At 48.2% G+C, this 25,869-nt stretch overlaps 1 protein-coding gene across 10 annotated transcripts in view; it reads right to left on the bottom strand.

The window, feature by feature from the left end:
• The window catches only part of PTP4A3 (protein tyrosine phosphatase 4A3), a 172,197-nt gene that overhangs the window by 33,920 nt on the left and 112,408 nt on the right, over window positions 1-25,869 (bottom strand). For 8 of the 10 annotated variants that reach the window (XM_073329999.2, XM_073329998.2, XM_073330005.2 and 5 more), the window contains one exon: window positions 7,439-8,174. In XM_073329999.2, the coding sequence (XP_073186100.1) occupies window positions 7,439-7,543 (105 nt within the window). In that variant the 5' untranslated portion in view covers window positions 7,544-8,174. Of the gene's footprint in view, window positions 1-7,438; window positions 8,175-14,666; window positions 14,983-19,208; window positions 19,387-25,869 lie in introns of those variants that run through there. The other 2 variants (XM_073330006.2, XM_073330004.2) reach the window with 2 other exon arrangements.

Here is a 25,869-nt window from a genome sequence, read left to right as displayed (position 1 = left end):
GTAAACAAGGTTTAAGAGGCAGACAGATGTTAAATCACAGGGCACGAAGACAGAAAATCTGGTGTAGGCAAGAGTGGGATATTTTTAAGCTACAGCAAAAAAGACTGGACACCTTCACTGCTCCTTCAAGTCGTAAACACAAGCAGGGGCATTTATTCTGAACCCAAGGAAGTTTGCAAAAGCTCATCTTGTTGCCCACGAAACCAATCAACATCCACGGACAACATAGCCAATTCCAGGAAAATGAACGGCTCAAAAGAGCACATTGGCTACAGTCCCAAGTGCTCAACAGAGCGACACCAGAGAGAATGTTTTAGCTCTACGCACAGATAAAGGGAGCGCTCTCTCATCTGTCCTTGGCTACGGTGTGTTTCCGTCTGGCCCTGCATCACGCGCGCCTTGGCCCCAAGAATTCAGGTAAGACTGCGCACTGCAAACACTTCACCAGTTTCCCCCCAGGAATGTTTGCAGCAGACAGGAGACAACTAGTTCAATTAACAGGGCCCTGGATAGGAAGTTGGACCCGGAATCTATTCTTGGCTCTGCCACTGACCTGCTGAGTGACATCAGGCAAGTCCCTGTTTCCTCTCGCACTCTCTGTCTTGTCTATTTAGATGACAGACTCCCTGGAGCAAGGAATGTCTCTTGCTCTAGGTTTGTACAGTGGGGCCCTAATCTCAGGGTGGGGCACTGTGTGTTTTACAGCAGAGCCCAGTTAACAATAACATAGTGAAGTGTAAAACCCTGCAAGTTTCCTCCTTCCCCAATAAAACGCTTGTGGTGCACAAGATAAGGGATCCAGACACATTGTAGAAGGGAGAGATGGAAGAGAACATCTATAGTATTAACTGGAGTGATGTATATCAGACACGGGAGGTAACTGAACTGTTGTACTTGGTTCCAGTGTGGCCTCAACTGGAGAGCTGCGTCCAGTTCTGGGCACCACACTTGAGGAAAGATGTGGACAAACTGGAGAGAGTCCAGAGGATAACAACAAAAATGATAAAAGGTTTAGAAACCCGACCTATGAGAAAAGGTTACAAAAATCGGGCATGACTAGTCTAGCGAAAAGCCGACAGAGTGAGGCCCCAATAACAGTCTTCAAATACATTAAGGGCTGTTACAAAGAGGACGGTGACCAATTGCTCTTCATGTTCACTGAAGGTAGCACGAGAAATAATGGACTTCACCTGCAACAAGGGAGATTTAGGTTAGATAGTAGGAAAAACTTTCTAAGTATACGGGTAGTTCAGCTCTGGAAGAGGCTTCCAAGGGAGACTAGAATTCCCTTCACTGGAGGTTTCTAAGAACAGGCTGGACAAACGCCTGTCAGTGATGGTCTAGATTGATTTGGTCCTGCCTCAGCGCAGGGGACTGGACTGGATGACTTTGAGGTCCCTTCCAGCCCTATATTTCTATGATTCGATGATCCATCTTGCCTTCTGCCAGTGCAGTTATTGCTTGTAGTATATTCCTCCAGTGCTCTGTCCAGTCCACGTTTTTCGTTGCTCAAGCACTGGGGCTTCTGCTGCGTCCCTTGAGAAACATGCAGGGATATTTCGGTATAGACAGATGTATCATTGGGGGCGGGGGAAATCAGCCTCACTAGCATTTCAGAACACAAAAATGACCACCCAATAAGCACTATTCAGTGCGTTCGGCTTACTAACTATTATGCTTCTATGGTCTCCGTCAGCCCAGGATCTGAGCATCTCACAACTGTGGAAGTATTTATCCTCACAGCGTCCTTGTGATGTAGGGCAGTGCTACTATCTCCCATTTTACAACTGAGGAACAGAGCGACTAAGTGACTTTCCCATGGTTACAGAGGATGTCTGTGGCAGTGTAAAAGTGTGTGAGCACACTGTGAACATGTAATTCCCCAATGTTAGGTGCTCAGAGGACTGAGCAATTTTCTTCCCCAGATGGGTGCCAAAGTCAAAGGTATTGGTCCTGCTTTGAGCAGGGGGTTGGACTAGATGACCTCCTGAGGTCCCTTCCAACCCTGATATTCTATGATTCTACGTATTGTTCCTGTTTATGTCAGGGCTGACTTTAGCCATTAATGCTTTGCAGGTTCCTTATGATTATTATGAACATTTTCACACCATCGCTATGTTTTCTAACAAGCACAGGTGACATCTCCTGTCATGTTTTATTGCACATCCTGAGCAGCTCATTAAAAAAAATAAACCTGACAAACAAAGCTAGTCACAGTGCAGGAGCGATGACAGCTGCATCAGATTTCAGTGCAGTAAGCAGTTAGCCAGTACGTGCTCACACACTTTAGTGACACACACAATCCCATGAAGCCAGATGTGGAACCACTGATTCTTATGAACTTTAGTGGAATACACTTTTTAAACCACTGCCAGCTTGAAATTAATTTTTTTAACCTACTATTGGTGCAAGTAATGCTGAAGAGGACTATAAATAATTATTTCTTTATCCTTTTGTGCATCTGACAGCATTTTGTGTGGTTAGTTTTACTGCTTTCCTTGTATTTCCAGTCAGCTGGTCTGTTTCCTGTGCTGTTTGATGCTTGTCTTTCACACAGCAAGAGAGGAGAGAAACCCCTTTTAATAAAATAGAGAAAGGTAATTGTAAAACCGCAAAATCTGGTAGGGGGACTCTGTGTGCGAGTAAAATTTGAAGTTACTTTAAACTCTTTTTCAAATGGACCAGACGTTAAAAGTTGACTTTGTCCCTTTAAGCAACACATGCATAACAGGAGCGCTCAGTATTGTAAAAGAGGCTATTAATACTCAACTGTAGGCATCAGAGTCTATGCCTAACACAGTAATAAAGAAGAAAAGTGACTTGATCACAGTCTAAGCGTCTACATGGGGAACAAATATTTGACAATGGGCTCTTCAATCTAGCAGTCAAAGGGATAACATGATCCAATGGCTGGAAGTTGAAGCCAAACACATTCAGACTGGAAACAAGACGTACTGTGTTTTTTTAAAAAGGGTGAGGGTAATTAGCCACTGGAATAACAAGTGTCATGGTGGATTCTCCCTCACTGATAATTTTTGCATCAAAGTTGGATGTTTTTCTAAAAGACCTGCTCTAGGAACTATTTTGGAGATGTTCTAGGGTCTGTGCTATACAGGACATCAGACTAGATGTTCACAATGGTCCCTTCTGGCCTCAGACTCTACAAAGCTATGAAAGTTGGGAGCCAGACTGCATGCAGCATGAAGTGGAGGCTAAACTGCACACAATCCAACTGAACCCAAAGTCCAACTGCATTTCAGTTTGTTGCTCTATGCCTAAAATAAACTGTGTCTAACCACCAGTGCCCTTCTCACTTATGCAGGTGCAAGTCTTCAAAAGAAAGAATTTAGATTTGCTTTTACAACGCTGTGCAAAAACCCCCACTTCTGATGTGAGAGATTAGTATCTTTAGGTTCCGGGTCCACCACTTGTTTCAGTTTCACTCACCAATGCAGTAAGGATTTTGCAAGTTACATAGGTCACCTTCTTGATCAACCGGAGAGTTTTGTTGCTACATCCCTCAAGCAATTTAGTTGGATGCTACAGGCAGTCAAAGACTTGGTCCACTTCCAGCATGGCTTATCACCTGGACCATGGACTGGCCTTGAACTTCGATCTGACAAAATCAGCTAACTTACGCTTCATGGAAAATCATCTGAATTGCTTCTTGCCTGAATGTGGCAAATCTACTTTCATACCAGATGCTTCAAAAAGTTATGAGCAAACAGCAAACCCTAGGGAAAGGTTTATGGTGCTCTCCCTCCTCCCACCATATCTAAAATGTTCCCCTTCCTTCTCCCTCCCACACACAGCATACGTACCTGCCTCCCTTCAAAATCTGTACGGCTCACACCTGCTTTGGTGGGTCCTTTGCACGTGTGAAAAGGAAGTCTCTGGTGTCAGCAGATTTTTGCTTCTCAGGCTCTGAAGGGATTATTTTTTCTATCCTGGACAGTTTCTTCTTTGGCTCAGAAGGGCGCACCAGCCATCTTCTCAGCAGAGCATCCTCAGAATATATCTGACCATTTCAGAATGCTTGGCATACTGAACGGCAAGCCATTACAGCTGAGCAAGCCAGCTCCAACTCATGCCTTTACCCGGATGGTGCCAGAAAGCCTGAGATGATGGTGAGAAGAGCGCATCTAACAAGGTTTTATTTTATGCCACAAACATGGCTTGTGATTAGCCTCCTTACTTCCAACCTGTTGCAAATCAGTTGTTCAACACCCCCAGCTTCAAGTCAGCTCTGCACGGGAAAAGTCCTGCATACATGTCCCTTCCTGCTGTGCTGAATTCTCAAGATTCTGTTTGTGCCGTGTCCCAGCTAGCAATGACTTAACATTGAGAGTTCATGGACAGTTGACACTAACTCACATCGAACCAGTAAATAAAATGCTCCGTGGACGGTGCCAAAGAAAGAACAGTAAGCTAGATCTGACAACATGTTTCATCTGCTGTACATGAATGCTCCACAGGTGGGCTGGTTTCGAATGGCAGATGAAGTCAGTTTGCATTTTAAATACCTTGGGATTTTCTGGAATGCTGTATACATTTAAGGGGGGATATCATGTGTTCAACCAACCAAAGAACATGTGCATGTGAGCGAAGTAAACTAGACCAGGCTCAGGTCTCCTTAGGAGAACTTAGCCTTTTCCATTTTGATGACCACAGAACTAAAACTCTCTCCTTGGTGGAAGAACGGGGTCGAAGCCGCACCCTTCTTTCCCCACACATGTGTGAAGCGGCAGATAATGCCAGACACATCGCTTCTAATTCTACCACCCTACAATTACTTGCTTTGCCATTGGGATCCAGAGCCCAGACAGTGAGCTCATGAAGATTGTTATCTGTGCAGCATCACCAAAGCATCTCTGTCGCCTTTAGTCTGCTAAGCCTAATGAGGAACAGGAGCTGCTGGGCTGTGGCTGTGAGAATGTAATTTATAAAATTCCGCAACTGGTGGGGGCAGATGGGAAGGGAGGGTGTGCACGTGAGGACAGAGATGAGAGTTTACTCTGAATGCCGGGGTGATCAAGTGCTATAAGGAAGCAGTTTTGCACTCTTACTCAAACAGCGATACAGCTTGAGCTCCAGAAAGTTTCAGTTCTGCCTCCGATAGAAGGTGAGGTACAAGACCAGTGAACAAAGGGAGAACACGGCAGTTGAGATGTATCTTCAATTCTTCTGAGAGGCCAGGAGGCTAAGCATGAACAGAGTGGCTCACAGTGATCTGGAGATGATAAACATCATGGATACCCTGCCACAACTCTGAGATTTTGGCATGACAAGGGTGATTACAGTCAGGTAACCGACTACCTCCCAACGTCTCCCCCTTGTCCTCCTGCAGACACAGCCACAGAAATATTTATAGAACAATGTAGTCAGCTAACTGCAGTCACAGAGAATACAAAGAGAAGCTTGAAAGTGGGAGCCCGGGTACACTAGACTGAGACAGGCTTTCTCTAATGTGATCCTTGGATGTATAAAAAGGAGCTGTACTGATGCGACTGCTGTGGGAATACTGTGTCCAGTTCTGGTGTCTACAACTCAACAATGATGTGGATAAATTGAAGAGGGTTCAAAGAAGAGCCACAAGAACGATTAAAGGACAGAAAACCTGTCTTATAGGACAGAGTCAAGGACCTCAATCTATTTACCTTAATGGAGAGAAGGATAAGAGGTGACTTAATCAGAGTCTGTAAGTATCTACATGGGGAACATATATTTGATAAGAGAGCTCTTCAATCTAGCAGACAAAGGAATAACACTATCCCGTGGCTGGAAACTGAAGATAAAGTCAGACTAGAAATAAGGCACACTTTTGTTTTTTTTAAACAATGAGGGCAATTAATTATTGGAACTAGATTTGGGATGGTGATCGATTCTCCATCACTGGCAATTTTAAAATCAAGGTTGAATGCCTTTCTAAAGCAGGGGTGGGCAAAGTTTTTGGCCCGAGGGCCACATCTGGGTATGGAAATTGTAGGGCAGGCCATGAACGCTCACGAAATTGGGGATTTGGGTGCAGGAGGGGATGAGGGCTCTGGCTGGGGGTGCAGTCTCTGGGGTGGAGCTGGGACTGAGGGGTTGTGGGTGCAGGAGGGTGCTCCAGGCTGGGACTGAGAGATTTGGAGGGCAGGAGGAGGATCAGGGTGTTGGGGGTGCAGGCCCCGGGCGGTGCTTACCTCAAGCAGCTCCCAGAAGCAGTAGCATGTCCCCTCTCCGGCTCCTAAGTGGAGATGCAGGCAGGCAGCTCTGTGCACTGCTGTGCCCCCAGGCACCGCCCCGCAGCTCCCATTGGCCGTGGTTCCTGGGTGCCGAGCCCCCGGCTGCCCCTACGCAGAGGAGCCAGAGGGGTGACAGGCCGCTGCTTTCTGGAGCCGTGCGGCGTGGGGCAAGCCCCTGACCCCACTCCGTGGCTGGAGCTCCAGAACAGGGCAAGCCCCAGACCCCTCTCCCCGATGGGAGCTCAAGGGCTGGAATAAAAAGTCTGGAGGGCTGGATGTGGCTGTAGTTTGCCCACCCCTGTTCTCAAGAATCAGCTCTAGTTTATGCAGTAAGTATTGCAGGGAGGTCCTATGGCCTGCGTTATGCATGTGGTCCAAGCAGATGACCACACTGACCCCTTCTGGCTTTATAATCTATGAATCTGGTCAAAGGTAACCCACTGTACCGATCTATGGCTAAGTGCCTTTGTCTGGCAAATGGGCCTCGGAGGATCAGAGACTCTCCAAATTGCTGTGTATTATGAACGCTGAGCAGCCTAGTGGTGAGTACTCGCAACTGGGAAAGCAGCATCCATTTTCAGATCCAGATATTACAAGGTATTTTCCTCCTCGGCACGGGTGCTGTGTGAACAAGGAGCTGGGTGACAGGATGCCCTGCGCTCAGAACTGTTCCGTCACTCCAAATGAGTCCCCAGGTACTGGTGGCGAGAGGCTCTGGACTGACACGCCTGCAAAGGAGGAGTGTTATGGCCTGTATTACAGCACCACCTCTAGGCCCCAAATGACCAGGGACCATTTGTGCTGGGAGCTGCACGTACACATAGGGTGAGGCTGGTAAAGCTGCTTAGAGGGCTGGATGCCCAATTTCCTTTCATTTTAAATCTCAGTCATAGATCTGAGTTGTAGTATAGGGAGTCCCTGCCCCAAAGACACTACAACCCTAGCAGATAAGGCAGACCAAGGGTGAGAGGAGAAAGGACAGTATTACTGGCCCCATTTTACAGATAGGGAGTTAAGGGACAGAGAGATTAAATGACTTGCCCTGGGGCACTTATATAGTTTGTTGCGGGGCCAGGAACTGAACCGAGATCTCCTGAGTCCCAGTCAAGAGACGCGGTAGATTTGAACTGGTGTCCCTGAGAGTTCAAACCTTTATATCCTACTACCAACTCCCTAAGCCACCCCCCGCCTTTCCTGCATTTCCTCCTTACCTCTATGAAGGTGCTGAGCGTGGCATTGGTGGGGTTGTGGGTAATCAGGAACCGCATGTTTTTGTAGCAAACCTCCACAGGTGCAGGCCGATTCATACGGGCCATGGTGAAGTGAGGGTGGCAGGGGGAAATAAAGAAAGAAGGACGAGAGGTAAAAAAAAAACAAAAAACACCTGGTGTTTTGGGGGGGGAGAGGAAGTAATTTAAAAAACCCCCAACACAAATGTTGTGCAAATATTCCCAGCTCTTGGGAGTGTGTTAGATCCCCCAACACACACAAAAAGCCATGTGCTTGAAGCCAAATAATAATAATAAAAAATAATAATCTCCCTTTGTAGTGTCAGTTTCCTTTGGGCATGCAATCCAGAGCCGCCGCCCTCCCTGCCTTCTGCGCCGTCCGGTTTCCTTGCTCTCCTCTCTAGAAAGGCCTTTGCATCAGGGAACCTCCTTGCGTGCCGTTGCGCTCCGTCACGTTACCCCATCTGGATAGGTGGAGTACTTGGGAGCAGCGATGGGGGCCCGAAGCGGATCAGGCTGTGGCAGCAGCCAGCAGAAGTCCCTTGGCTGCGAGAGCCATGCACGGGAGATTTGAATGGTTAAACCCGAGGGCACGGACCCAGGGGCAGGAGAGCCGGCAGAGACCCTTCCTCAGTGGGCACAATGTTGTGCGTGGCAATACTCAAAGCTGCTCCCCGGCACCTCCATAAATCCACAGCCAGTCACCGGCAGAGAGAGCCTGGAAGGGAGAAACAGACAGGATGAAATCAATGTGGGGTTGGGATCAAGTAAAGAGAAAGCTACACCGGGCCACGAAGTGCCAAAATTAGTAGGGGACGCAGCTGCTGCGTCTGAAGCCAAAGCCCTTTTTCCACCCTAGCCCTGAGCAAAACACTTCAGGAATTGTCACACTAAGGGCCGGCTAAGGTGGACGTAATGAGATCAGATCACCTAACAGCAAATGCTCTCAACAGAAACCAGGCAGGCAAGTGGCCGGGCAGAGGGCTCGTCGCCAGGACTCCTGGGCTCTATTCCCAGGTCTGCCCTTAGCGAAGCAGGTAACCTTGGGGAAACCACTCTGTCTAGTCTCTGCCTCTGGTTAGCAATAGGTGTGCCATCTGCCCAGCTCAGGCGGTGCTTGGAGGCTGAGCGACTGCGACATGTATTTGTCAGGTGAAAGGTGTGAGAGGAACACACAATAGGCACTAGTCACCCTGTACGGCCTCTGCAAACCCCACTCTCTCGCGACTGTGCCATGCAGAGAAATTCGTGAATGACTCGTCTTCTGGGAAGGCCCATTTTCAAATCTTGCTGGCCAGCTCCCCCGCGGGTACGACAACTCAGTGTGAGCCTCCAGCTGCCTGCCCCGGGTCATGGGTGGCTGAGCTTTAGCACGGCTCGTTGGGATACCCTGCGGGACGGACAAGCACCGATGGAGCATCCACAGCACTCAGCCAAGTAATTATCTGCTTGGAAAACATTCACCTGCTACTTGACCCCTGAGCGTAGGGAGCAGCTCGACAATGAAGACACCGTCCCTTCAGACAAAGGCTGCTTCCCCTCCCGAAACCTGACGGCGGGGGCTCAGAGTCCAAGGCCTGGCACTGGAGACGCTCTCCCGCTCCTGCCCAGTGCTGCTATACCGAGAGACACGCCCAGCGCCCAACACATGGATCTGGGAAGCCAGAGCTCAGCTCTTTGAACCGTGCTAGAAGCCTGACCGTGCTCTGGGGAAGACGCAGGCGACATTCTCTCCAGGGTTCACAGGCCCACCCAGGTGGGCAACTGCCTCTACGCCACCTGGGGCTTCCCTACGACCGGCAGACAGCTCATTGCGGCAACACACTACAACTGCCTTTAACAGATGCTGCTGGAACCACACTGTACCCTGCTGCCAACGGCACATGGGAATCTAGCAGCAAGCTCTCCTAACAAGCTGGGATCTGGTCCGATTATGATCACAGCCCAACCTTACCCTGGTTGGATTGGCAGGGCCACGGGGGGGGGGGGGGGGGGGCGGGCGTGTCCACTGAGGGGCGGAGCAGCTCAGGGGAAAGGGGGCTTGCGTTCATCAGCTTAGCCTAGGATGTGAAGGGTGGTCAGCAGGTCACAGGTGAAAGTTAAACTGCTCGGCTTAGCTCTGAGAAACTTACAGCAAGGCATTTCTAGCTGTTTCTAACTATTAAAAAACCTGAGACAGCTGCAGAGAAACCCAGCTGTCTGCTCTGCGGGGGGAAAGACAGAGTGGATCCATCTCACGAGCCTTGCAAACGTGCAAGAACGACTAGCTACACCCAAGAAACAGTTACTGCATTCTCGGGGCTGGGAGGGCAGAGGCGGCACTGGGGCCTTCAGGAAGGGTTGGGGGTTTGAAGCCATCAGAGCACGGACTCAGGATTTCTTCAGCAGCTTTGCTCACCAGAACAGTCCCTGAGAAGGTAAGAGTCTGCGCTGCTGTGTAGCTTCCTCCTGCAGGAGCAGCCGCGCAGGAAGGCAGCTGTTAGGAAATGTGTCCCCCGCCCTGGGCCAATACAATTTCTCATTTGTATGATTTAAAGAGGGCCACATCGGGGTTGCGAAATTGTACAGAGGGCTGGGTAGGGAAGGCTTTGCCTCCCTGAACAGCCAGGCCCCCTCCCCCTATCTGGCCCCCCTCCCACTTTCCACCCCCCTGACTGCCCCCCTCAGAAAACCCCCAACCCATCCAACCCCCCTGCTCCTTATCCCCTGACCGCCCCACCCCAGCCGCCGCCCCCCTACCCGGGACTCCACTCCCAACCCTCCCTGTCCCCCCCACCCAGAACTTCCAGCCCATCCAACTGTCCCCTGCTCCCTGACTGCCCCCCTGGAATCCCTGCCCCCTTGGGCCAGAGCGCTGGCAGCGTGGCTGCGGGGGAAGGGCCGGGGACTAGCCTCCCTGGCCGGGAAGTCAGGGGCCAGACAGGATGGTCCTGCGGGCCGTAGTTTGCCCACCTGGGATTTAAAGGGACAGCAACAAGGGTTATACATTTAATCTGCGCTGCTAGTTCCCCATTAAATCCCCCCGCCACATTTGAACACTTCCATGCTCTAGCAGATCTCTGTCCCCACATGCTATGCCAGGAGCCACGTACTTCTGATCCACCCCGTAACAGTCCATTCTTTACAGAGTCAATACTGGAGCAGGATTTAAACACAGGCTTGGGCATGCCAGGACAGTATCACATGGGTCCTTTTAAAAAGGCATTTAGAAGAAGGTGCTGTTTAGTTCTTTTCATAGATCCCAAAGCACTTTACGAAGCAGGGTAAGGACTATCTGACAAACACACCAAGGTGTGGAAAGAGTTGTCCCAGGGCCCAATATGTCGGGGTGGGAATGAAATTTAGGTCTCCTGGGTACCAGTCCAGGGCCCCCTGCAGCATGCTGTGATTAGCCTCGCCTAGAGAAGGATGCAAAAGGTGTGATGTTCACACACATTATCTAACCTGTGCTAAGTACACCAGACACTTCAAACATATTAGCTAGCATGTGTTAACCAGTATGTGCTAACAGCACACCCTTCCCTCCTGGCCCAGACAGCCACAGGAAAAATCCAGTCTCGGGATTCAGGGGTCCCTTGGTCACAGCGAAGGACAGCAGAAGAGTTTACCCCACTCCCTCTGAAGACACGTTTCGTGCCCCACCACCATGGTATCTAGGCTCTGCTGCCGCCACCTCCCCGCAGATACAGGGCTGCACAACTGGCCAAGGCCATTACGGGTGTATTGCCTCCTGAAGCTTACGCCACAGGTCATGGTGAAAGCTCTGCATCCTCCGGTCTGATCCACCACAGCAAGTTCTAATGTTGAGGCAGCCTGTGTGTCCAGGGAAGAAAACCAACCTAGCAAGGAAAGGGGGGGGAGATCTCACAGGGTGGATAATTTTAAGTCCCAAGAAAAGATCAGATTCTTTAGCCCAGCAGACTCCAGCTGCATCACAAAAGGCCAATGCTCCCCACTATAAGAGAAGCAGACTCATTCACTCCTAAATTATACCTGCCTACTGATGGGTATTTCAAGCCTGAAGTTTTCTTCTAACTAGGTACATATATGGCCCTAACACCCTAGTATCTGAGGCCTCAATCGCTGAGGGATTTTATCTTCACAACACGCTTGGGAGGGAGGAAGTAGCTCAACTTTACAGGGGGAAGGAAGGCAGAGAGGGTATGTCTACACAGCAAAACAAACACACCAAAAAAACCCACCTCACGGCAGCAAGTCTCAGAGCCCAGGTCAACTGACAGGCTTGTGCAACAGGACTAAAAACCAGCAGTGTTGACATTCCTGCTCGGGCTGGAGCTGGGCTCTGAAACCCGGTGAGGGGCTGGGTCTCAGAGCCTGGCCTCCAGACTGAGTGGGAACATCTACGTTGATATTTTTAGCCCAATAGCTACAGCCCCATGAGCCCGAGTCAGTTGACCGGGGTTCTGAGACTCACTGCTGTGAGGTTTGGGGGTTTTCTCACACCCAGAGAGAGACTCAGTAACTGACTTACCCTAGGTCACACAGGAAGTATCTGTGCAGGGCCGGGAACTGAACTCAGCTTGCACACTGAGTCCCCTTCAAGCTCTTTGTTACTGCCCTTGTCCCCGCAATCGGGGTTTCCCCGCCCTCTGAGTAACTCAAACTAACAACCAACGTGCTCTGCGTGAACGAGCGGGCTGGGGGCGATTCGCGGCAGGTTTGCCTGCGCCCTAGCCCTGTTTTTAGGCAGCTCGACAGCATTTTCACAATTGCAGCCTCTGCAACTCCACTGGAAGCCACGACAACCCCAAAAACAACAAGGCGTCCGCTGGCACCTTAAAGACTAACAGATTTATCTGGGCATAAGCTTTTGTGGGTAAAACACCACTTCTTCAGATGCATGGACTGAAAATTACAAGAACCCCAGATATCCTGAAAAGCGGAAGCATCCATTCTAACAAGCAAGATACCAAGGTGACCATCATAGAAAGAGAGGAAGGCTGGGGGGACCCTCGGTTCAACTCCTGCCTCTGCCATGTTCTTAGTGTGACTTTAGGTAAGTCAGTCTCTTAAACTCACTTCCCCATCTGTACACTGAGGATATCGGCACTGGGCCGTTAGAAAAACACGTTAGCAACTGTGAGGCACTAATATGAGTAATCGAGATAGAATGATAAATGGGCTGGTTGGTCCAGGTGAAATGTCTCCTTTCACAGCCCCAAAGTCTCATCAATTATAAGCAGCCAGCCGGGACTCCCGGGTATGAAAAACGGCAGCGCAGCGTTTCAGAAAGGAGCCTGACTGGTTACTGAGGCCAGCGCAGAAGTGGCTGGGACCAAAAGGTCAACAAAGGTAGATCTCTCATCCCAGCCTTGCTGTCTCCAAGCTCCAGCAGCTGACAGCACCTCACTCCTGTCACTCAGCCAGGAAGGGGAGATTTGATAGGATCTGCAGGTCCCCCTGCAGGAGAGTCCTCTGCCAGATGGAGGGCGGCCTTACCATGGAAGGGTTGAGGGCAGACAGAACTGAGAACAAAGAAAAAGGGGAGAAATTAAGGATTTAACTGCAACACACTGGATGCCCATCTCTGCCCAAATTAAAGCAAAGTAGAGGAAGGGCCTTTGCGACAGTGCTCATTCCCCTATGGATTCTCTCCTATTTGGGTCTGAGGAGGAGTGTCATTAATAAATACTACTTAATAAAAATAAGGGTCTTACCTCCCTTCTACATTGTTCTGCGTTTGCACTTAGCACAATGGGCTCCTGGCTCTTGACTAGGGCTCCTTCATAATGCAGCAACACAAATAAATAACAACACACGCGCCTCCCAGCTGGACACACCATCTCCTAGTGGAAAGAGCACTGGGATGTAGCTGGATATAAGTAGCACACTCCCTGGTTTCCTTTCCATCGGAAATACTGTATTCCACTCCAAAACCAAACAAAACTAAGGCCAACTTAGTTGACTCTATGGAGGAAGGATGGCCCAGTGATTAGGGTGCTAGCATGGGACTTGGGAGACTTGGGTTTAATTCCCTGCTCTGCCACAGACTCTGTGGGTGACCGTGGGCAAGTCACTAAGTCCCTCTGTGCCTCAGTTTCCTCATCTGTACAATGGGGGGTAACAGCACTGCCTCACTTCACACAGGGGCACAGTGAAGATCAATACATTAAAGATTGTGAGGTGCTCAGATAGTATGATAATGGAGGTCAGATAGATAACTTCGCCTCACCCCATCCCGCAGCTCTGGTTGATTGACACCAGCTAGATAGAGCACTTTGGGCTGTAAAGAGCCACTTTTGTGTGTTTCCAGGGGATACTATAAAGCACAGAATATCAAAATTGCACAGTGTGCCTGCTGAGTGCCATGTATTTCTGCTTCAAGATCATCTGGGCACGTTTAGCCTGTGGTTCAGGGGGCAGTTTGCAATTGGACAGCTCAGCAGCGGAGGGAGGGAAAGCAGTGGGGGAAAGAAAATAAACATAACCAAGGAGGAGGATTTGTTTCAGCTGGCAGCTGATTTAGTGGGGCAAGTTTGCTGGGAAGCTGGTCTGCTAACAAAAAGCTGGGGAGGAAGGAAGGCGAGAGTAATCTCTGTCTGGATTTACAGGATGGGCAGGAGATTACAAACAACCAACATGCGATTTAAAGAGAGATGTCATTACAAAGCATCAGCAGTGCTAGCAATGTGAGGCATGGCAGGAAAGCAGCTCACACTCACCCCTTATTTATGGCTTGGAAAGCTGGAAGTGACCACTTTCAAAAAGAGCAGTCAGCAGCTGGTGCAGCGTTGTGTCCCTGCAAGGCTCATGGGCTAGAAAACTAATCACTGCTCAGTGCAGTCACCTACTGCTCGAGACAGAAGGGAAATGGTTAAAAGCCATTTTACCCATGTTATAAGGAGAACTCTGTGCTTATCTTCCCCCTTCTGTTGGTCAAATACAACAAACACACTGACAAACTGCCAAGACAGAGAAGCTGCCTTAAGTGCCACCTTAGGAATACAAATGTGGTACTTGTTCCTCCGAATGCAAGTACCATCTGCCACAATTAAAGCTGATCTGAGCCAGCAGTCGCTGAGAAAAACCCTTCAGCATCAAGATATTTTGCTGTTAATGCTCTGTAACGAAACATCTGAGATTAGGGACTTTATAGCCATGTCTGTCTGTGTTTCCAAGCAACAGCATGCAATTTATTACACACACGCAGGGATCAAGAGAGAATGTGAAATGTCTATCTGTATCTTACCTTTAAGTTGCTAGTATCCAAGCAAACACAACACAGTAGGGTAGGAGAAACCACACACGATTTCTGACCTGAATAACTCACTCTGCTTGTAACCAGTCAGCCTCCCCTAAGCAGCCACATGACACTGACACTGCTCAATGGTTAATGTCAAGTAAATGCACTTCTAATACTCTTAGGTCAACTAAGCTTTTCCTCTCTCTCTTTTTTTGGTTCTTCAGTCAGTGCCTGTTCCTGAGGCATGAAATCAGAGGCGCATTCCTCTTAGAAGCCTCCTGAGGAGCTGGAAACCTATTAATAAAGCTATTAGTACATGAGGGTAGATGGAGAGCAGAGAGTGTCCCTGTGCGTGCACATAAGTAACTGACAGCAGCAATGAGAAACATCCAGGCTGTAAGAAGGGGCGTGAGGAACATGCCAGAGACAAACGTCAGCAACAGCCATCCTGGGGAAGGGAGAGTGCAAAGCAACTATAAGAAGCCTTTTCCTATTGAAGTTTAGCTGGCTTTGGTGCACGCACAAACATTCGTGATGGCTGCAGGCGGTTTAGGGAACAGGGGCTAATGAAAACTCCGTAATCACTGCTGACGTATATAGAAGCTCCAAACACCCAGGTCTTGGGGTACATGATAAGAGGCAGCACACAACAGCTTCCCACCGAAAGCTGTAAAAGCAACGGGGAGGGCTGTCCATGGGGCTATATCAAACAGTAATGGGAGAAGATTAAGGAAAAGAAAAATGGAGCTAAAGTCCCCTCCCACGGGGAAATGTCTGGCTGTGGAACAGTCTCCCAAGAGAATTGGTAAAAGCCCCAGTGCTTCGTGACCTCTTGAATCTGACTCATTTCAGAGGGAGAGAATCTGGAGCATTTTTCAGGCAGCCTTTAGAGCTGCTCACTTCTGTGAGGAAGGATTTTCTTGTGCATTTCACAGTGAAACACATTGTTAAAGAACAGCCAGATTCAATGGCCCCTCATTTAAGCCTCTGCTGCTCAACAGCCCTGAAACTAGACAGAGCCCTTGTGTATATTCCGCATGGAACAACTGTGGCCAGTCAGGAGATTCACAAAAAGAAAAGGAGGACTTGTGGCACCTTAGAGACTAACCAATTTATTTGAGCGTAAGCTTTTGTGAGCTACAGCTCTCATCAAATTGGTTAGTCTCTAAGGTGCCACAAGTCCTCCTTTTCTTTTTGCAAATACAGACTAACACGGCTGCTACTCTGAAACCAGTCAGGAGATTGTGAATGTGGGAGAAATGGAGGAACTCCCTAATTTCTATGACTCGAGGATATCCAGCATGTGGTCTGCAACCTGCCTGGCTGAAGGAGATGCACCCCACCATCCCGGCTGGAGGCAGCCTCCCCATTTGATCACCCCACTCAGCCACTCGCAGACTCTTGTTTTGAAAAACTCACACCTTCCCCAGGTCACAGGCTGCTTAGCCCTGCGTGGCCAGAGACTCAAAATAGAACATAAGCACATAAGTAAACTGAAACGGGAGGTGGCTGAGCAGAGCAACATCTTTGGTTGGTTCTTTCTTCTTGCAGACGCAGCACAAAAAAGCAACTGGAACTGTAACAGCGCTTCACAGAACACCTGAGGGAGGAGGCTGCTAGCAGAGGCTTAACCCACTACGTGCCATCCTCTACCGTTTACACTACACGAGGGACCATGCTAATCCTGCATTATCCAGCGTCCTGACCCCTTGTTCTTTCAATTCAGCAGATGCCTCTGAAGACTGCTGACAAACATCCAGGAAGGGGTCACCAAGTTGTCACTTTGGATGGGCTATTACCAGCAGGAGAGTGAATTTGTGTGTGTGTGTGGGGGGGGGGGAGGGCGGAGGGTGAGAAAACCTGGATTTGTGCTGGAAATGGCCCAACTTGATGATCACTTTAGATAAGCTATTACCAGCAGGACAGTGGGGTGGGAGGAGGTATTGTTTCATATTCTCTGTGTATATATAAAGTCTGCTGCAGTTTCCACGATATGCATCCGATGAAGTGAGCTGTAGCTCACGAAAGCTCATGCTCAAATAAATTGGTTAGTCTCTAAGGTGCCACAAGTCCTCCTTTTCTTTTTGCGAATACAGACTAACACGGCTGTTACTCTGAATCCAGGAAGGGGTTAAAGATGGAGGGAGAGGGTGATGGGCTGTCCAACTGTGACATGACACCTTAGGAAAAGAGCTAAAAGCAATTCCTGCTGTCACTGGGAGCTACATACCGTTATTATTAGAACTATGCAGCACCTGAAGACCCCAAGCAAGACCAGGGCCCCACTGCACTCAGCGCAGCGTAAACACACATTAACAGCCCATCTCCGCCCACAGAGAGAGACAAGATAAAGGAGGGAGGAGGGAAGAAAAGAAGTACAATCACCCCCATTTTACAGAGAGGGAACCCAAGCACACAAAGATGAAGGGCCAGACAGTCAAGACAGCTCTGCACCCTGGGCGATGAACAGTTCTGGAAATCTGCGCTCTCTTGAAAAAAATCGGATAGTCGGATCTCTCAAGTCCTAATCCCATGGCTGAAGCACAAGCCTGTCCCTCCTCTCCTCCCTAGGCTCTGTGGGGACTCAGTCAAGGCCAAGTTTTCCCATTAACGGGCCTGACCCCAGATCCCCAAAGCCACACGTAGGCCCCTAGTTTCAGCAACAGCCCTTTGAAAATTGCTGTGGCTCTCCACGGCAGGAAATATCCTAGCGGTTCTCCCCAACATCCTGCCCATGCACCGGCCCAGCCAGTCTCAAGTGGACAGAAAAATACACTGACATGGAGAGAAAGCAGATTTTCCTAAGAATGCCACCACCCGTGAGCCCTCCCACAACATTTACATAGCCACCTTCAGCAGGAGAGTCAAACCATCCATTTGTCACATGGCAGCAACACTGAAATGGGCAGCAAGTATAAATGAGAGGGGGGACTGGAAACCAAACGGTCATTGCAAGAGGCAGTCCCTACCTGAGCTGGAGTTCTCACAGATGGAGACATAATGGCAAAGCATCTTTACTGATGAACAGTAATTGGACAGATCCCCTTCCAAGGAGGGGAACCTCAGGGCAAGCGACCTCTGGGGGTTTGGGGGTGTGCCCCACAGCTCGTCCAGTGTAATGACACAACAGGAGGAGATCCTTGCCCTGCCCTGAAAACCTTCTGACAGGCTTTACATCTTGACTGGGGGCAACGTGGACCTATGAAACGATGTCATGTTTATGCAGCATTTGGCACATTCAAATCACTGCACAAATAACTGATAACTCAGGGCACTGCTCCTATGAGATGGGGAAAGGATTTACCTATCTGTGAAATGGGGATAACAGGCTGAGGTTAACTGATTAGCCAATTTCCACACAGCGAGGCATAGCCAGTGCAGAGATTAGAACTCCCCACCCTCAACTCCTGCCCCAGTCCAAAGGGCCACATTTCTTCTCACCCCCACTCTCCACAGAACTTCAGTGGAAATTTGGTTCCCTGCCTGGGAAACTTAGTTTGTGTGAATTCCTTTGCGCTAATGTAAGGCTGTTGGGGTTTTACCCTCCGAGGGCAACATGTGGAAACCGGACAAGGCCAATGGATACCACGCTCTGTGAGAACTGTCAGCCGCCTGAAGCATTCCAGCACAATCAGTGATCCCATGTCTGAACTTATCACTGTACAGCGTAAAGTTAGACTATATGTGCAGGCTATCCTCTTGCTCCCTGGAGATACCAGCCTGGGAGGAGCAGGAGGAGGTCTCTCCTTTGTCCAGCTAGTTTTCCAAATGCTAAGAGGGAAGGCTCCTAAACTGGCACAGAGGAACTGCATGTCTGCAGAGGAACTGCGTTCCTCTTTCATTGCTGATGCCTACACCAATCTGGGATGGGGAGGAACAAGAATCTGTAAGAGAGCAATGTAAAAGGGGAGCTAAGAACATACTCCATTTGTACTGGTCACCCCTGAAAGGGCACCCAGTGACTTACATTAAAAAACAAACAAACCCATAACAAATCAATGCTCCATGCGTCTTAACGAGAATTCTATCCCCTCTTACAACAAAGGATAGACTGGAAAGAGACGCTCTGCCTTCAAGTTACAGTCTCGGCAATCTTCCCTGTAAAACGACTAGGCCCCCCGACAGGTTTCAGAATGACAATCTATCCCAGGCACCTCCAACAGATACCAGGGGAGCGATGCTGCTGCAGAAATACCGAGAACCCCTCAATAAATGAAGATGACTCAAGTCAGTCAGCTTGTCTGTCTGAAAGTCCTCACCCTGAGTAAATCAGCAGAGGTTTCCAGTGGACCTCTAAGAGATTCGCAGGTAGCTACTGCTTCCCATGTTACGGCCTGAGTCAGGAAGAGACGAAGCTCACCTCACGTTTTCCCCAAAGAACAGCCACTATTGCACGGTGTGGTTCCCTACAGCATCTGCGGGGCTCAGTGAAGTTGAATTTCTAAGGAGGGGGTCCCCCACTGCCTGAAGCCCTGAGCTTTTGAGAGACGTCTTTTCCCAGTCTTGCTGCAGCGAGCTCAGCGCCTGGAAATGCTTCTGAAATCTTACCCAAAGCGAGGATGTGAGCGTGCCAGCCCTGGGTGTCAGGATGACAAACTCCTTCCTGGTGTGCTGGAAGTGAGTAGATGGACACAGTGCCCTGCAGCCAAAGTGCTAAGTTATTCAATTCTCCTACTTTTAAAACCTTCCCGGAGGAAGTGACCTGATGAGGAGCAGATCCCCACTGTCCTCCTGGGAAGTGAAGTAGCTGAGTATCACGTTTCTGAGGGCTATTAATAATCCGTCACATCACACAGGCTTGCCCAAATCGCCCCAGTCAGGATGCAGCAGCTCTGACGGGGTTGTTTTGAAAGGAGTATCCGGTGAAAGCCCCTCTGCACTTCAGATAAGCACTGAGGAACTTCTCTTTCACTGCAGACACCTGCTTTCTATATTTAAAACCCTGCATCTGTTGAATATGTTTGGCTTGGCCGAAAACAAAGTTGTAAAAGGGTACAAAGGGGTGGGTTGTTGTTGTTTTTTTTGGGGGGGTGGGAGGGGTTTCACATAGTGAGACAAAGCTGGACGTTTCCACTAGCTCCCTGCTCCTAGGACAAGGAGAGAAACATATAAGGCCTTTTAGTGGTCTCTGCATCAGGGGAAAACAAAAAGCTAGCAGCTGGCCACCATGGAAAAGAATATTGACTATTAACGGGCAAGCAACTGTTATTAATGACTGTTAAAATCACAAGTCTTCTTTCTATTAATAGATCGATGATTATTTGCATCATACTAGTGCCCAGACACCACAACTTTGTCAGGGCCACATCGTGTCAGGTGCTGTACATATGCATAGTCGGAGTTGGGTCCCTGCACCAGAGAGTTTCCAGCTCGGATTTTTCAAAAGGAGCTGCAAGGGAGTTAAATGGCGAAATTTCCGGGAAATCCAAGGGGATTTGGATCCTGACTCCCTCAGGCCCTGATGAAAACCCAGCCTAGTATTTTATCTATGACAAAACAAGCGTGTGAAACAAGCAGGAAGAGAGGACAGGCCAGCAGAAATCGAGGCACGCTTTTGCAGAGCTTAGGTGCATTTGCAAAGTTTATAGGGGGTGTGCACATACGCAGGTGTTAGCAGAAGCCGTAATTGCAGCTGACCCCCTGCCTATCTATGATCAGCTGGCAGGATTCTTTAGGCAGCACTGTAGAAATGAGTCTTAAGGAGGGATTTGAAGGAGGATCAGTGAGTAATCAAACTATTAACTGAGTCAAACCCAGATTTTAGTCACATTGAAAGCGACGGTGACAGCGTGAGCAGAACCATTTCCCCCACGCCACACAAGTTCACTATAGAACTGCTCGTTGTACAATGGGAGCGTTTGGTGCTTTTACCCTGCTTGACTATAAATAGTTTCTGGAAATCTGAGCTCACTACAACCAGGTCCTGCTGCCTTTTTTTTTTTTTTTTTTTTTTAAACTAGGAGCTACAGGACAGCACATGCTTGGCACACATTCTCTCTGTGCTGGAACAGCTCTAGTGCACAACTAGAATGCAACTACGTTTCAAAATAGGTGAAGGATGGTCTCATAGCTAAAGCACGGGATTGGGACTCAGTTCTACCTGGGAACTGCCGGACCGGCTCCATAGTCTAGCTAGTCCAGTATCTGCCTCGGACCCTGGCCAGCATCAGATGCTGCAGAGGAAGGTGCAAGTAACCTCACATTAAGGCAGATGTGGGATAATCTGACCTTTACATTAGGTGGTCTCCTAATCTCTAATAGATAGAGATTGGTTTAAACCCTGAAGGTTTAATATAAGGTTTAATATCCCTTCCAAAATGGATGTTAGCATCAACTAGAACAACTCTGGCTTCTGGTATCCATGTCAATATCCAGGCCCTTTTTTAATCTTACTAAGCTTTTGGAATGAACAACATTCCGTGGCAGTGAGTTCCACCGTGCATTTCTTTTTATTGGTTTTCAGTCTCCCACATTTTAATTTCACTGACCACCCCTTGTCCTTGGTGTTCCAAGACAGAGAATGAAGTTCCCAATTTACCTTCCCTATACGGCTCACTCTGTATAATTATGCTTCTTCTTACTCATCTTCTTTCTAAGGTAAGCAATACCAATCTTTTCCATCTCTTTTCATGAGAGCTTTTCCTTCCCCTCTGTCCTTTACACCACCAATTCTCCATTCATGCTTCTGCCACAAACTTTCTGGTCAAGTCACTTCACTTCCGAGTTTTCTCATCTGTAAAATGGGGATAACATGGTCCTACTTCACAGGGAAGTATCAAGGCTAAATTCATGTCTGGAATGCACTTTGAGGCCATGGAATACAAGAACTCTGGATTCTTAAAATGCATGGGATGGCAAGCAAAAGTGGAGTAAATTACCAATAAGTGCTGACTTCTATGATTCACCAATATTTACGGTTACAAATTGGTTACGTGCCACACCTGTCTAGCATCAACACCCTGCGGGAGCACAGACATAATGGTATTCTATGAGTCCTTCACGGTTTCCACTCCACTTCTCTTCACGTTATGATAATCAATTTCTAAAACTCTGGAGTCTATCCGTTGCAAAATCCAAAGTCAGAAAGCGATAGAATTATAAGAGATACCCGCATAGTGACAGTCTGTGAGGTTCACTTCAGAGGATACTGCAGCATTAAAAACTATGTAGGACTTTCCACTGGGGATTTTACATCACTATAAATGGAGCCTCTCTATACATAGAAGCCAGGACTTGTGTCTGAGCAAGGTTATAAAAAGATTCTGAGTTACACTAGTAAAGTGTAAATGAATACATACACCTGACAAGAATGAAAGCCATTACCACTAGCACAAACTAAAATGAGACGAGAATATTTCTCCCAGTTTCCACTGGTCTCTATGTCATGGTTTCATAACTGGGATGGGAAACAGACATTTGCAAATGTAGCTGAATTTTTCTTCATGCTATACAATCCCAGGTAATGAGATTTATATTGGCTTGAAGTTTGAGACTTGGTACTGTCAGGGTTGACTCTACTGATGTTTAAAATGATGTTCACCCATTTTAAAAGTGTCTTTAATTTTTGCATATGCTCCCAGAAACAGAAATGCTTCAAAAAATTTAAAAATATTCAGTCATGAACTACTAGGATTCCCACCAGTATTTACACTAGCAATTCTTCCCAACTTTGGCAGAATGCACACGAACACACCATAAAAATCACATCACTCGATTACCTTCCTTACAACCCACAACAATTTATTCACTGAGGGCCACAGGTTTATTCAGCACTTTAAAGACACACGAAAGACAAGGAGACGCTCACAATCGAAACACCCCAATCTCATTTCTGATGGTTTCAGAGGCTACTACCACAACAACTTCTCGAGCTAGAAACAGTGTTAAATGTTTCACCTTTTGAAATGCTCAGTACCCAGCTCTCAAATGGCAAGCAGTATTATAACACTAGTGACTCAAAAAGAAAAGGAGTACTTGTGGCACCTAAGGTGCCACAAGTACTCCTTTTCTTTTTGCGAATACAGACTAACACGGCTGTTCCTCTGAAACTAGTGACTCAAGAGATTTCAGCTTCTAAAGTTACACCAGAATTGTAACAGGAGAAGAAGGAAGTAAGCCGAAAAAGATTGACACGAGTTATATCAACTGATACATCCTGACCTATCCATGGTCAAAGCACTTTCGCACATCAACCTTAATGCTTTCAGGACCACTAGTGTCTTCTAAAGAAAGGTCCTAAATGAGCAATCTGTAAGAAAAGGCAGAAATCCTTGGCAGCTCTCTCCAAGCATTCCACTCCCAGCTCAATACGGCCAAGACACAACTTGAACACCTAAATAATCAGAAGCTATTTTGGATATTTATCCCAGGCATTAAAACCCTCACACAGATTGAGAGAACAGAAACCTGCATTCCACAGATGAAACAATTTCTTCTTTTTAAGTATCTACAGGGTCCAGCCCTTGCTCCAACAGAGCTGCCAGTTCCCAGTCTTTATTTACTCCCTCCAAGGAGTGCTTTGCTGCAAAAAGATGATCTGTTTGTTAACAATGTGTTAAGTAGCACGCTTCACATAAATCTCCCTATTTATTATCAAGGCTGCATGCACATTCTTCAACTATTGCCGAGCACTTAGCAGGTGCTGCATTCCCCTGCAGTGTCACCACACTACTAGTGTTTATCCTTGGGCTTCACAAAGTGCTTTGACAAGCTTTTACATATGATCCACAAGAGCTACTGTATATAAAACCAAGGCGACTGGGGGGTGTGTGTGTCTTCAGAGCAGTGTGGCCTGGTGGATGGAGCACCGACCTGGAACTCAAGAGATCTGGGCTCTATTCCCAGCTCTGCCGCTGGCCTGCTGGATGACCTTGGGTTCATCATGTTACTCCTGTGCCTCAGTTTCTCTATCCATAAAATGGGGATATGATACTGATTTCCTTTGTAGCACACTCTGAGATCTACTGATGAGACATCCTATATAAAAAGCGAAGTATTATTTATTAGTTCTACTTCCAGGTTCGCCAATCACCATACAAACTCAGCGTTGCTATGCTATAGATGCATCTTGACTTGTATCTGAAGGAACACTTGGCAATTGCAGAGCACCATCCCGTTAAGTACTGTGTGAGCATTAGGACAGCATCTCTAAGAGGCAGATAAACACATTTTGCATGGAGGGGGGAGGTTAAGGCCTTGCTGTTTGAAGTGCTGAGCACTTGCAGCTGCCTTTGAGCTCTGGGACCACTGTGGGTGCTCTATCTTTAAAAATCGAGCCAGTAGTTCAGACACCAACTTCAACAACCCCCGACTGATATGTCTGGCCCAAGGCCATGCCTGAAGTTACATTTCGTCAGTGGGAATGGCCAGGGATAGAAGGTAGGAGTACTTCGTGTTCTAGCCATGCTAAGAGTGCACTGCACTTTCTTGTGCCAACTATAACTCCTGGCAACTTTTATTTTTTCTTTCATCTAAGCAGACAAATTCAGGGTTGGCCAACAGGAGCATGAGCTGGACAGAGAGCGCTGGTGGGCAACCTGCGGCCCATCAGGGTAATCAGCTGGTGGGCCGCGAGACAGTTTGTTCATGCTGACTGTCCGCAGGCACAGCCGCCCGCAGCTCCCAGTGGCCGCGGTTCAACATTCCCGGCCAACAGGAGCTGTGGGCAGCAGCAGCCAGCATGTCCCTGCGGATGGTCAATGTAAACCCACTGCCTTGCGGCCCACCAGCGGATTACCATGCCCTGACACAGAGGCTTCTCACTCACTCACAGGGTCAAGAGATTTCTTGGGCTCCCAAGTAGCTAACCCGTGGCCCTCCTGCACTCCTTACACAGGCACTGCAATAATGACAAGACACCCACCTATTGCCTTCTCCATCGGAGCTAAATAGCCACACAAGCCATGGCAGAGAAGCCCACATCCGCCCCTGCGCTTCTGTCCTGGGCATTAGTTAAAACAGGGCGAGAAACAGCAAGTGGCTGACTGAGTTGGAAGCTAATTCAGGGTGTTTCACTCCGAAGTGGGTGCCTGAGGTAAGAATCCTTCCAGGCTTGCAAAGAGATCCATAGACCATCTCAGGCAGTACAAGAGTCCTGGGAAAAGCTGAGCCTCCGAGTGCAATGATTGCCAAATGCCAAAACTGGCACACCAACCCCCTTCCATCCTGAAAATAGAGTCACCCAGAAGGTTTTCTCCAGGGAAAAGAGAATCTTCTCTTCCCAGTCACTGGCAGCGAGATTGTGAAGGAAATACAATTTCTTGTCAATCAGACCAGCTCCATTCCCAGAATCTCACACCTGCATGGGAACATTCACTGCTTAAGGAGGTATTTCTATAAGCCTGCCCAAAAAGCCTGGCAAATTACTCATGACCTATTCCCTTAAAATAGCCCTGCTGGAGAGAGGTACAACACGACCAACTGGAGAGCTCAGTGCGTTATTGACATTTACGCTGGTGGATCTCAGACTTGCCAGCTTCAGCAGTCCCGTTCCACGGGGTAGCCAAGAATTCGATACGTAGACCATCTCATTTATCCCCATCTCATTCCTGCATGAGCGGACGGTCAGCATACACAGTTAAGCCTGATGGTGCCAAGCTTGCCACTTCTCAGCCGAGCGGCATTTCTGACAGCTAATATTTCAGATATTGGACAGCGTCTCTGCTCCTTCCCCTCCTCCCCTGCCCACTATGAGCCCCCACCGGCCTGCCTGCAGCCAGAGAAGCCACATAAGAGATTTTTGTTTTATTTATTTATCTTTTTCCACAGAAACAGATTTTAGGGTGACCAGATGTCACTCAGCTTTTCGTTCATGCCAAGAACACAGGGCTCCAGATACGCGTGGTCAAAAAGAAGAGAGCCAAGAACACGAAGAGCAAATGTTTCCCAAGAGAAACTCACTGGCATTCTCTCCGGCAAACTGTTTTCTTTGTTTTGTTTGCTTAAAGAAAGGAGGCTAAAGCTGAGGTCCTTTAAAGAGACAGGAAAACAAACCCTACCCAGCAGCTGAAATACTGGGTATTATCAAGATAGCAGTAAGAGCCTCATTCAAAACAGAGGAGCTGCCATAATTACTATTTCCACCGATTAACTCGTAATCAATTTAAAAATGGAACCAGTCTGTTCCAGCACCTCCTTCTGACACAGCCCATCTTTATTGCTTGAAAAGAGCAGCTCACTCCTCAGCACCTTCTGATGCAAAGGAATATTT

Source organism: Lepidochelys kempii, chromosome 2 (genome assembly GCF_965140285.1).
Source record: "Lepidochelys kempii isolate rLepKem1 chromosome 2, rLepKem1.hap1, whole genome shotgun sequence".
Lineage (NCBI taxonomy): Eukaryota > Metazoa > Chordata > Testudines > Cheloniidae > Lepidochelys > Lepidochelys kempii.
Note: the sequence above shows the minus strand (reverse complement) of the source record. Positions and strands in the feature narration are given on the sequence as shown.